Genomic DNA, 14,550 nt, shown 5'->3' on the forward strand with positions numbered 1-14,550 from the left:
CGACCCGTATAGAAATGATATCATTGAGAGCGAATGACGAATCATTGGCACTCGACTCTTATCTTATCTGCCATAACGCACTTCTGTTGCATTTGTACGGATTTACACCCTAGTCGCGCCTAAAGAAGCTTTAGTTCAAAAAAATAAGTCCAGTAATTGGTAAAAATATCTTTCTGATTGAGTTCTGCGATATACAAAAGGCAATGGGTTACGTCTTATAATATTATATTACGTTGACCTTAATCTTAGTTTAAAAATCTTCCTACTTAAATTTTTATCTTCTTGTTTGAAACCCAAGACTTGCATCGATTTTTTTTTTGCTGAACTATTACCATAACCGTTTCTTTGTAATTATAAAAATGCAAAAAATTGTCAGTGTTTCTGCCAAAATTTTCAACCGATTTTGAATAAACTGTTCGAAATATATCAATTGCGAATGGTACTGATAAAATAAACAAAAATTTTATAAATGTTATATTAAGTAAATTTTTGATATCGGTGCAGCCTAAACAAAATTCTGGTGAAAATGAAAAAGATGAAAAGAATGAATAGAAAGAAAGAAATACAGAGAAAGAAAGAATAGAAAGAGAGAAAGAAAGAATGATAAAAACCGAAAGGAGGAGCGAGAGAAATAATGAGAGAGAGAAAGAGATAGAAAATGAAATAGATATATTAGAAGTGAGAATGAAACTGAGAAACAAAGAAAGAAAAAGAGATACACATAGAGAAAAGGACAGAAAGTGGAAAAAAGTCATCACGTTTTTCTCCTTCGAAAAATTAATATTTATTAATGTTTAGAATACTTTCGTCTTAACTTGCTTTGACACAAAATACCACTTACACCTAGTTTATTACATTTTGAGTATCCGGAAATATTTTTGGTCTGTGTGACAAATTTGGAAAACCTTGCACGCTATCAATATTTTATATGTTATCAATTAATCCAATTAAAAGTATCGATAATACATTATCTCATCATTCGTCGATAACACCTCGCATATTTTCATTGTTTCATCATCATTTTCAAACGCAATTTTTTAACTAAAATCGAACGAATTTGTTTAAACAAATTATGCAGTTTGTTTAAATAATATGTCTAGTTTTATAAAAAAAATATAAAAAAATCGCAGAGCAAATTTTTTAAATTTTAATCTGAAGTGAAAATAGTACCATGGACAAGGGTGAAGGACAAGTGTCTCATGTGCTGGGGACTGTTTTGAAACTTTCTGGATGGTTGGGTATAGTAAGTATATTTTGTTTTTGGTTGAAGTGAAACTTCTTTAGACTGTTTATAAAGTAAAATAAAAATAGACATGGGGTATGTATTTTATAATATACTGGTTTTTATTGGTTTGGGTTGGGTTGGTTATATCATAACAACGTGGAAAGTTTTATTTTGGGTTGAAGCTTTGTTTTAGGTATTCTTATTTTCACCTAATGGTAATTTATTCATTTTTTTTCCAGTGTCAGTCCATTGCTTGGTTTATTTTAAGCGTTTTGGTGATTTCTTCATATTTTTGCGCTTTTGAATTCTTAGATGTTGTTGCCAATGGAGACTCTTTTTCTCAAGCTGCATTTGTTTTCTTTTTTGGTAAGTACATAAAATAATATACTCCTGCAAATTCTATTGAAACACCTTTCTATAATACTTTATTCAATAACCTTTTACAACCAAACTCAATACACTATCAACAAAACACTAATCCACAACATAATCCTACCACAACGTGCAGCAATCTATCACCTTTGTTAAACCATAATTTTTATCTTAAAGTCTCTCTTATTTTTTAGATTCCTCATGTAGTGGTATACCACCTATCATCCCTGATCTTGAAACAAGTCCACAGTCTTATACGATTATAATGTTTTTCTTTTTATTCTCAACCATTGTCTGGTTCGTGGCGTCCATCATGCTTCTGGTTCAGAGTAAGTATCAATTTATCAACAAGGTTGCAAGAAGGAAAATATAAATATTTAAATTATTATTTTTTCTTTTAGAGGGCAGTGATAATACTATTGGTAAACCTATAAAATTTTTCTGGTCATTCTTGACTTTGTTTATTTGCACTTTGGATTTGGCGTTGGCTGTTATGTTTGGTATGAATTACCAATATTTCAAAGATGTAAGTACATTATAGCAAAAAGAAGAAAGTTTTGTGAAAGAGAGTGAGTTAGAAAGCGGAAAAGAGAGACAGGAAACGAAAGAGAGACAGATAACGAAAAAGAGATAGGAAATGAAAGAGAGTGAGTTAGAAAGCGGAAAAGAGAGACAGGAAACGAAAGAGAGACAGGTAACGAAGAAGAGATAGGAAATGAAAGAGTGTGAGTTAGAAAGCGGAAAAGAGAGACAGGAAACGAAAGAGAGACAGGTAACGAAAGAGAGACAGGTAACGAAAAAGAGATAGGAAATGAAAGAGAGTGAGTTAGAAAGCGGAAAAGAGAGACAGGAAACGAAAGAGAGACAGGTAACGAAAGAGAGACAGGTAACGAAAAAGAGATAGGAAATGAAAGAGAGTGAGTTAGAAAGCGGAAAAGAGAGACAGGAAACGAGAGAGAGACAGGTAACGAAAAAGAGATAGGAAATGAAAGAGAGTGAGTTAGAAAGCGGAAAAGAGAGACAGGAAACGAAAGAGAGACAGGTAACGAAAAAGAGATAGTAAATGAAAGAGAGTGAGTTAGAAAGCTGAAAAGAGAGACAGGAAACGAAAGAGAGACAGGTAACGAAAAAGAGATAGGAAATGAAAGAGAGTGAGTTAGAAAGCGGAAAAGAGAGACAGGAAACGAGAGAGAGACAGGTAACGAAAAAGAGATAGGAAATGAAAGAGAGTGAGTTAGAAAGCTGAAAAGAGAGACAGGAAACGAAAGAGAGGCAGGTAACGAAAAAGAGTGAGTTAGAAAGCGGAAAAGAGATACAGAAAACAAAAGAAAGAAATAAGTAGAGATTGAAGAATTAAAGTAGAGAATAGGAGTGCAGAAACTTATGTGGAACGGAGAGAGAGAGCAGAGTGAGAATGAAAACGCAGAAAATGATTAAAATAAATACATCATATAACAATTTTGAATAATGTTTGTTAGTAATATGGTAACACTCGTGATGCACACATTTATTAGTGTCAACCTTTATACACATTTATATAATGATAAATTGTAAATTATATATTTATAATAGCATTAAAATATGTATAATATTTAAAAACAATAATGTAATTAAAGTCGCACTTCAAATACGACATGATCGGTTTGTCATTGTAATTAGCATTTAGAAATGAACCTTCATTAGAGAAATGAAGTAATTGCTGATTAATAAATGTTAAACGACGCCTAAAAAATATTGTTCACTCATCATGTAATTGTGTTTGAAGAACTTCATGTAATTAAATTTAACATACATTCATTGTATTTTTTTTACTTTTTTGCTGGCAATAAAATCTCATTCTTTGAACAGCTCTAATATCTGTCTTGCCTAAAAAATATTTTCCATTTTAATAATTTCAAAGATTTATAGAAACTACGAATAATATAGAAATAATTTCTAATCAATAAACTTACGTTTAGTACACGGCATAAATGTTTAATTTGTTTTATTATTTTCAAGTACCGGCGTAAAATATTCTTCTGATTCAGGCATTTTTCATTAAATCAAAATTTGTACTTCGATGTAACATTAAAATGTTTATTTATCTATGCCGATTTCTTTGTTGATATTGGTACGTATACAACGTTGATGCCGGTACGCATACAATGACAGATATCTATTCACATACGTGACTATTAATCACAATCGGCCAATATAAAAATTATTACATCAAAAGCTAATGACGCACAGTTCTGCCTTAACGCATTTCCGTTGCATTTGTACGGATTTACACCCTAGTCGCGTCTAAAGAAGTTTTACTTTAAAAAGAGAAAGATAAAACGGCAAAAACTTTGTTAAAAAATCCATGGATAGATATCTTGAATCATAGATAAAAAATGAAAAAAAAAGGCTGGAGGTAAGAATGGCAGAGATAAAAAGCGAGAGACAAGGAGAGATAGATGGTGATAATGAAACAGGGACAGGAAGAATGGTCAAAACGCAAGAGAGAGAGAGATAAAAAGAGTAAGGAAGTGAAAGACGATGAAAATAAAAGAGAAGAAAGCAGGTATTGATTATTAGGGGAAGAGATAGAATTCAAAAATCAGAAAAGGATGTAGAATGAAATAGAATGAGAGATTAAGAATGTAATGAGAAGAAAGTGAGTAATAATTAAGAATAAAGGACTGTGGGAATGAAAGAGAGAGCAGAAAGTAAGAATGAAGACAAAATAAGACAGACTGAGTTGAATAAAATAGAAATAGCGAAAGAGAGAGATAATAGACTTTTCTGCATAAAAATCTTATCTTATGATAAGATATGTTTTCTATATGAGATGTGATAATTGCTTGAACTTACTTTATTATTCTAGGTTATGTGAGAACTTGCTTACCATAAAATAACTTGGTATTAATCATTTTTAATTTTCAGCATAGCATTATGAACCAAACCAATTTTGGAACATACGTTTCGGCAATTTTCGTCGGAATTGCAATGAGAGGTTTTGTTTTGTGGATTATTAACGCCGGTTGTGCTCTCTATATTCTGACACGAGCAATGACCAATGTCAAAGAAAACACGGTCAGTACCAGAAGATAAATGATTGAAATGTAATTATTTATTTGTGCTAAAATATAATTTTTTTAGAAGTCTTACCCTCAACAGAATTATTCGGGAGCACATTTGGACGCATATGATAATCAAAGGTGAGTAGTATCAATTTTATTTAAAATTGGATAAACTTGCTCTCTTATCTTGATACACCATGTCTCTTATATGATTTTTTTCATAACACAAATTTTTATCTATTAAGATAATTTACTAAGAATAAAATGCGTCGGTGGAACACCATGCTGCTCACTTGATTTCTATCATAAAATACCTTAGTTCTTGAAAAACCAGAAAGTGTTTTTTCCTTACGTTAAGATAAGAGAGCAAGTTTACCCCGGAGTTATCTAAACAAAAATTAGTTTATTCAAAACTGTTTTTATTTTCAGTCCACAAGGTTACAACAACAATGCCTACGACTGGTCCGATCGACCAAATGAGGTATAAGTTGAAATTAAATGTTTTTTTAGAACTACTTTTGTTGATTTTTCATCGATTTTAATGTGTATCTATTTATCCAGCCAATCAAACCATCTCCCTTAAACCCTCCATTCTCGCCCCGAAGTCACCAGGACGACCGTGGCTCCAACTTGAATTACCCAGTTAGCAATCCAAATTCACCAGGATACGGAACTCCACCACCAGTGTTGCCAAAACCTGCAGTCGTAGGAAACACCAGATTTGCAAGAAAACCTACGCCGACTCAAACGACGGATTACGATAATCCTGGTAAGTAATAGAAAATTAAATCGTCTTTTGGTGAAAGAAATCTGAAAATCCGTTAACAAATGACGGAGTTATAGGAGTTTTAATACTAGTGCAGGCGGCAGCGATGTCATGATCCCGTGCGATTGTGTGTTAAGCACTCGTAACTTGTACAATAATAAATGTATTTCAAAAATTCTTTTGCAAATGTGGATTTGATAAAATTTGCAAAAATAATAAAAAATACTTTTTAGCTACGCGGTATGGAAGCCGTATGCCAGTTATTCCGCAGCCTGATTACGATGCTCAAGGTAAAATTTATATATATATATATATATATATATATATATTATTAAATTTTTTATTTTTAAGGTCTTCCAAGGGCTCATTTGAGACCTGTGACTGCACAGCCGTACAACTATGGTAACAGAGCGAGAGAGCAGTATTAGTAGTCGTTTGAGTTAGAAAGAGATGTACATATATACATATAATTGTTAAGAATTTTATAAGCATTACATAACTCAGGGCTTTGAAATATATATTATTTTTATGGATATTATAATTATTATTAATAATAATTATTAACTTCCCGTAGGGAAAATCGAAATTGAAAATTTTTACATTCCTCGACGTTTTGAAGGTTTCTGAACATTTTGGCATACCTCAGAAAAAATGTATGTGTATGTGTATGTATGTATGGATACAAATTTCCAGTCACGTTTTCGGGCGCACGAATCAACAAATTTGAATGGTTCAAAAAACATTCGATTTATATTGATAGGGAGATGAGCTGATTAGTTTTTGGCAAAGACAGGTCCAGCAGTTACGGAGATAAAGAGCAAAGAATGCAGAAAATAGAAATCGAGTTTTTGAGAGAACGGAGCATCCGATATGAATGATCTAAAAAACTATTCCCGCCACATTTTTACGGATTATATTTGTTTTTATTATACATATATATATATATATATATATATATATATATATATATATATATATATATATATATATATATATATATATATATATATATATATATATATATATATATATATATATATATATATATTGGTGTGTAAATAAAATCTCCGCAAAATTCCATCGGTTGTCATTTCTAGGTGAGAAATGTCACTTGAAGTGACAACATGACATGTTTGCGTAATATTACTGGAATATCGGATATTATATAAATATATATATATATATATATATATATATATATAACATTTCCTGAAGTAGAAGTTTATGTCCGGTAATCCGATTTGCTAATGAATATCCAGTAGGGTAAGTTATAGTAATCGTGCAAAAAGCGAAAATGATAATTTTGGCATATTTCTACGTTTCAAAGGTTTCTGAACATTCTGGCATACCTTAGTTAAAACTGATAAGAGTGTGTGTATGTGTTTTGTGTAGATACAATTTTTCATCGAAGTTTTCAGGAGCACCGATCAATTGATTTGAACTATTCAAGAAGCATTCGATTCCTATTGATGGGGAGATATGCTGATTAGTTTTTAGCAACGACAGGTCCAACCGTTTTGGAAATACTGGGCAAAAAATGCAAAGAATATAAGTTTTTTCAGGGAATGGAACATCCGATTAGATTGTTTCATAAAACATTCGAATCCTGATGATGGGGAGACGTGCCGATTCGTTTTTGGCAAAGGCAGGTTTAGCCGTTTCGGAAATTCGGGAAAACAAGTGTAAAAAATAGCAATTTTTGAGAGAACGGACTATCTGATTTTATTGATTCAAAAAATATCTTGATGGGAAGACGTACTGAATAGTTTTTGGCAAAAGTAGGTCGAGCCGTTTTGGAGACACGGGGTAAACAGTGTAAAAAGTTGCAGTATCAGCTTAAAATAAGTTGATATTTTTTGTTGAATATTGATTATTTTTATTCTTAAATGTTTAATTACTGCACGGGAAGTTCTAGAAATTTGCCTTAAGGCACGATGCCATACACCACTAGTTTTCATTAATTTCCCGTAAGGTAAGATATAGTGATCGCAAAAAAATCGAAAATGAAAATTTTTGTATATGTTTGCGTTTCAGTGGTTGCTGAACATTTGGGCATATCTTAGCAAAAATGGATCTATATGTGTGTGTATGTATGTGTGTGTATGTGTGCGGATACAAATTTTCGTCGACGATTTCGGGAACACGGATGAAGCGATTTGAATAATTCAAAAAACATTCGATTCGTATTGATAAGGAGACGTGCCGTTTCGAAGATACGGGGCAAAAAGTGCCGCAAATGGTAACTCAGTTTTTTAGAGAACCGAGTGTCTGATTATAATAATTCTGAAAACATTTTACTTGTATTGACAAGATGAAGAATTGATCATGAAGGCAGGTCTAGCGGTTTCGGAGATCTAGTGAAAAAAGTAAAAAAAAAATGCCATTTGGCGGTCAAAAATGATTATTGGACATATGCACATCAAATTATCAGATATTTCATAAAGATTTTAACAATAAGTATAAATTTTGTTTTCATTCCTATAGGTTCCGTACTAATGTTTATGCGTTAGACGGCGACAAGGCGCTTACGCGCTTCAATATTTCATCTCTATGCGGTTAAAGCAGCACGATTGCTTTGAAAAAAAGTTTAGAATTTCCAAAATATGTCAAAATAAAGAAAACATTTTTTTCAAAAAAAAGTAAATTTTTGTCAAAAATTTATAGTTTCTCAAAAATCTAATTTTTTCGAAGTAATTTTTTTTCAAAAACGTTAATCTTTTAAAAAAAAATAATTTTTGGTACGGGAAGTTCCAGCAAATTGTCTTAAGGCACGATGCCATACCTCACTAGTTTTTTTTTAATTGAATAATCGGAAGTCAAACATAAATCAATTCATAAAAAAAATCCAGGAATTATCAATAAAATATATTTAAATTTATATATATTCAAATAGCTCTGTACGGATCGGAGACATGGACTCTGAGAAAGGTCGATAAAAACTACCTCGAGAGTTTTGAAATGTGGTGCTGGAGGCGAATGGAAAAGATAAAGTGGACAGACAAAGTAACAAATCATTTGTTGCGGTGGCTCTCACACCATGGACCTGCCTTCGGGCAGACTACCATTTATTATTATTATATTCAAATGCCTACAATTATCTAATTCTAAATAATGCCTGTCCGGTATTATCGTCCCGTGTGAAAGACGCCTTAGGCCAGTCAATATAAACAGAAGGAACTCCTCCAATCCTTCAGTAGCGAGCCAACAGCTCGAGTGTAAATATCAAAAGTGGGTTCATAATAAATTTCTTTTAAAAAACTGACGATAAATATAATAAAATTGACGTAAAATACATATTAAAATGGTAATAATATATAATTAAATATTTTACTTTAAATGTAAAATATGTATAAATAAATAAGTGGTGTTACGTAAATATAAAAGAGCAAGTGTTTATTTCAGGTATGGTTTTTGTTCCTGAATAAATGTGATCGTGCAAAATATTTTTTAACATCTGTATTTAATAAATACACTAAATCTTAAAGTTCGAATATTTTCAATGACAAACAATGATAAGTGTTTTTTTGTAATTTTTGCCATTTATTTCTACAATGTTACTATAGTTGTATCGTTCACTAAATTTTTAAAATTTTCTTTGACAAACTCCGAAAAGAATTATCAAAACCCGAATAACCGTTTAGGAGAAGTATCAAATCATACATTCGTAGAAAAGAATTTTATATATAAGAAATAAATAGTATTTATGTCTTATATACAAAATTCTTCTGTACGGATGTAGGATTTGATACTTCTCCTAAACGGTTATTCGGATTTCGATAATTCTTTCTAGAGTTTGTCAAAGAAAATTTTAAAGATTTAGTGAACGATGAAATTATAGTAATATTGTACAAATAAATAACAAAAATTACAAAAAACAACTTATTATTGTTTGACATCGAACACATTTGATCTGCTAGAAATGTCAATTCACTTGAAATTTGAATTAAGCTGAAATTATGAGCCTAGATAATTTTAGAATGTAATATGCAAGAAAAATGTAATGACTACATTATTATTGCCGAAAAGCAGCTGAGATGTGCCAGAAATTAAAATTATACTAGTGGAACTTTCCGTACCAAAAATTATTTTTTTTAAGAAGATTAATATTTTTGAAAAAATTTTACTTTGAAAAAATTAGATTTTTGAGAAACTATAAATTTTTGAAAAAAAATATTTTTTTTTTGAAAAAAAGACTTTGAAAAAAATGTTTTCTTTACTTTGAAATATTTTGGAAGTTCTGAACTTTTTTTTAAAGCAATATCGTACTGCTTTAACTGCATAGAGACAAAATATCGAAGCGCCTACGCGCCGCGCCGCCGTCTAACGGATAAACATTAGTACATAACGTAAACAAAATTTATGCTCATTGTTAAAATCTTTATAAATTATCTGATAATTTTATGTGCATATGTTTAATGATCATTTTTGACCGCCAAATGGCATTATTTTTTTACTTTTTTTATTATATCTCCGAAACCGCTGGTCCTACCTTCATGAAAATTTTTGTTCATCTTGCCAATACAAGTAAAATGTTTTTTGAATTATTAAAATCTTACCTTTTGTGGCACTTTTTGCCCCGTCTCATCGGAACGGCTAGACCTGCCTATACCGAAAACTAATCAGCACGTCTCATTATCAACAGCAATCTAATGTTTTTTGAATAATTGACATCGGTTGATCCGTGTTACCGAAATCGTCGACGAAAATTTGTATCCGCACATACACATACATACACACACACACATACACACACAACTTCCATTTTTTTAAGGTATGCCAAAATGTTCAGAAACTTCTGAAACGTAAAGATATATAAAAATTTTTATTTTCGATTATTTTGCGATTACTATAACTTGCCCTACGGCAAGTTAATTAATATAAATAACTAGTGGTGCATGGCATCGTGCCTTAAGGCAAATCGCTGGAACTTCCCGTACCAAAAATTTAAGTTTTTAAAAAAGATTCAATTTTTTTTAGAACTAGGATTTTTGAGATTTGTAAATTTTTTTATTTATATAAATATTTGAACATCTTCAACCGCAATGGTTGCCAATCGTTGCAAAATTATTCAAATATTTATATATATAATGGCTCATCGGCCTCAAATCCATTCTTAGAACAAATTTATTTATTTAATATTCTCCTGTACCATATGCAAAGTGCAATTTATTTATCTTGTGCAGAATTACTCAGAAGAATGTTCTGTAACAAATATTTTTCTTATTTTTACACAAAAGATGGACATTTGTTTAGTTTTGTAAAAGATCTGAAATTAGCCAGAGATATATTACAAAAATAATAAACAAAATAAATTTGTTTGTGCTCGAATCAAGGCAGCAGATAGCTTAAATGTTGGTACGGAACCTTTTAGCGAATTAGAGCATTCAGACTTGCATACAAATTTTATTCATAATATCTTTACTTTTATACTATCTTATACTTTGTTTTATACTATCTTTATATATCATAAACTATTTAGTTTTTTTCAAAACTTGACTTCATTCTTATTACTTACTTCTAATTCTATTCATTTCCTGTCTTCTTTTATTTTTTTATTCTTCTTTTTCTTCTAACCTTCTTTTAACTTCTATTTCTATTCATTTTCTGTCTTCTTTCATTTTTTCATTCGTTTCTTTCTTCCATCCTTGCTTCTTCTTCTAACTTCTAATTCTATTTGTAACCTGTCTTTCTTTATTTTTTCATTCTTCTTTTTGTCTACGCGTATGAAAATAATATTTATATGAAGGTTTTTTTTTTTAATTTATAACAATATATAAAATAAATTTATACCTATTTTTGTGTAAATAAAGTGTTTAAAGTGACTTAGATGCAAGAGAAAAATATTACATCATAGAAATTTAATTATTTAGGTAAGTGATTCACTGTTGTGATAATATATATATATATATATATATATATATATATATATATATATATATATAGAAAAACTCCTTTAAGACGATCATGTTTCCATTTCACTTTGGAAAATATTGTTTCTATTTCATTAAAATAATATTAGTGAATATTTTACTATAAAAATTAATAACTCAAAATCAACATTTATAATGGCATTAAAAAAATTTATAATATTTAAAAACAATAATGTAATTAAAGTTATACTTCAAATATGACATGATCGGTTTGTCATTGTAATTAGCGTTTAGAAATGAACCTTCATTAGAGAAATGGAGTAATTGCTGATTAATAAATTCTATGATATTCGTTCACACAGTGGATTATGTCAAACACCGCCTAAAGAAATATAATTGTGTTTGAAGAACTTTATGTAATTAAAATTAACATACAATCATTGACTGCTTGTATTTTTTTTACTTTTTCGCTGGCTATATAATCTCATTCTTTGAATAGCAGTAATATCTGTCTTGTCTAAAAATATTTTCCATTTTAATAACTTCAAAAATTTATAGAAACTACGAATAATATAGAAATAATTTGTAATATTATAAATAAACTTATTACTTTAGTACACGGTTCAAATGTTTAATTCGTTTCATAATTTTCAATCAACTTTAAAATATTTTTTTGCAATTTTTTGGAATTTTATTAGTTCAGAAAAAAACTATGTATAATGTACACATTTTCAATTAAAAAACTGTCATTTAGTTTGATATTATAAAGGGTGTATATTATATATTTATATATATATATATATATATATATATATATATATATATATATATATATATATATATATATATATATATAATACCTTAGTGTCTTAAAACCAATTTCTAACATAATATTTTTTTAATATTATTATATATACATTATACTAAGAAAGACCTTTCAAATGATGCCCCACTCGCTGAAAATTTTGGAAATTTGCAAAAAGGTTCCGTACCAACATTTTTGAATCTTAAGAATCTTAATTAATTTGTTTTCTCACTATATATAAATAATATCGGAAATATATAAAAAAATATACGAAATTCAAAACAAATTCAGTATTTTTTTTGAATGTTGAATATTTATATAATATATATTTTTTTTATTAATTTCTTGTTGTTAATTTTTAAATTAATTACAGTATAACCTCGTATGCTTGTACGACTTCTCGCCTAATACGCTATTTTATGTCTGCACTTAGGAACACATTGTTGATATCCTGCTTAATACGTTTTCTCGCTTAAGACGTGTTTTGAAAAATCGTCTTAACCGGGTTTTATTCCATAGAGAAAATAAATTTAATGGAAATAAATTGATGATTGTTTTGTTATTTGTAAACCTTTCAATACGTTTCGTACATAAAAAGTTTGTGCTTTATCAGGTGAATGATTTGATCATTTTATATATATATATATATATATATATATATATATATATACAGTTTTTATCAATATTCATATTAGAATCTTTCTTGATGCTTCATTGAATCCATTTTGAATTCAATTTTATTTTAAAATGGAATTTATGTTTGAATTTTATACTTTTCTGTATATTTTCTGTATACATATATATATATACATATACATATGAATACTTTTATTTAGATAACTTTGTTTGAATGTAAAACCGAATTGATTTAGATTTTTTTATTTAATTGTGAACTGAAATATATAAATTTTAAATTTTGTTATTAAAATATAAAGTGCATTTATTTATTATATGCCTTGTAACTTTTAACACATTCGATTAATATGAATGATGTATTTGGCAAATTTGTACAAAATTGAATTGTTTAAAATACTGTCTAACATTATAAGGACTTTTAACAACTCGGTAAACTTTAAAACTGCAATCTAAAGTGGAGTATGCAATAAAGTGTATATATTTTTAATTACTATTATAAATCTTAAACTATTCGATTATTATGAATGATGGACAAGACCAAAGTGTTTAAATTAATTTTTTTACAACCATTCATAAGATCCTACAGCATCCCGGTATACTCTAAAATCTATACCCAAAATTATCTCTTTTTACTCATTTTTCATTAACACTCTTTTTCAATCACTTTCACGTTCTTCTCACTCTATATTACTTTTATATCTTCTTATTCTGTCTTTCTTTCGTTCTTTCTCGCTCTCTCGGTCTTTCATTCTTTCAATTTTTTGCTGTCTCTTTTTTTAATGTTCACTCTCTTTCCACTTGTATTTTATTATCACTCTTTTTCACAGAAAATTATGAATGATTTACAAGACTTTTTTAACATTTTAGATCCTATAGCAACTCGGAGTACTCTAAATTCGTATAGTCCTGACGTCCAAATGCTTATCTTCTATAATTTCAAAAACCATTCGATTAATATGAATGACATATTTAAAATATTTGAAGAAAATTAAGTAACCTACAATATTTTCCAACATCAAAGGAATCTACACCAACTCTTTCTACTCATAAAGCTCAACTTGACGATTTTTTCTTGTTATTTTTTTGCGCTTCAGAGCTTTTGCAAGTGGCGTTAAAATAACACGAAGTGCTTTTTAAATATCAAAAGAACGACACGTGTGGAGAATTATTTTAATAAAAAACTTAGAAGTGATAAGATGCTCTCATAACGTTGCCTTGGGGTGCTCCAACAGATATAAATAGACATATGCAAGGGGTTAACAGGTTTTTTGAACATTTTTATTATTAAAAAGGCTAAATTTAGGGATTTTAAATATAAGTGAGACTCATAAGGACACTTTGATGTATTTTAAATGAAATAAATAATAATAATAATAAAAGTTTAATGGGTTTTTCGAACAATTTTCAAAATTATACAATAGGTGTCAAATTTGCTAACCATCAAATATCAATAAAATTGTTTATATTAATTATTAAAAAATAAAAATATAAGTCGTATATGTATTAATTGTTATTTTGAAATAAATATTATTTCTATAATTATAATAAATATTTCCTACATTATTAAACAATCTGTGCAATTTATATTATAATTTCTATGAATTAGATAATTGCATTTCGTATTTCAAATATTTGAATATTTATTTCCAATAAATTGCAAGCGATCCGTGTGCAATTCGCAGAAATGCTTGAAAAATAATACTGACTGAATTATATGCAATAGTTTTGAAGGAAAATATAAATTGCAATATGAAAGTTCTTCGGCAAAAACAACATATATATATATATATATATATATATATATATAAATTTACCTTCTCTCTTTCTGCAAT

The 14,550-nt window shown here is 28.9% G+C and overlaps 2 protein-coding genes across 2 annotated transcripts in view; both read left to right on the plus strand.

Annotated features, from left to right (window-relative positions):
* Positions 1–14,550, plus strand: part of LOC113363889 — an 87,231-nt gene that overhangs the window by 7,187 nt on the left and 65,494 nt on the right. The gene's annotated exons all lie outside the window — the stretch shown is intronic.
* LOC113363062 lies at positions 1,172–5,909 on the plus strand. The gene is made up of 10 exons (XM_026605550.1): positions 1,172–1,243; positions 1,465–1,591; positions 1,792–1,926; positions 1,999–2,123; positions 4,505–4,654; positions 4,721–4,779; positions 5,071–5,122; positions 5,203–5,410; positions 5,641–5,697; positions 5,759–5,909. Exons 1-10 carry the CDS (start codon positions 1,172–1,174, stop codon positions 5,833–5,835), a joined length of 1,062 nt encoding a protein of 353 aa, XP_026461335.1. The 3' UTR covers positions 5,836–5,909.

The sequence above is a fragment of the Ctenocephalides felis genome, unplaced genomic scaffold, assembly GCF_003426905.1.
Source record: "Ctenocephalides felis isolate EL2017-DRISC unplaced genomic scaffold, ASM342690v1 CF-g0.4_SCAFFOLD_00845, whole genome shotgun sequence".
Classification (NCBI taxonomy): Eukaryota; Metazoa; Arthropoda; class Insecta; order Siphonaptera; family Pulicidae; genus Ctenocephalides; species Ctenocephalides felis.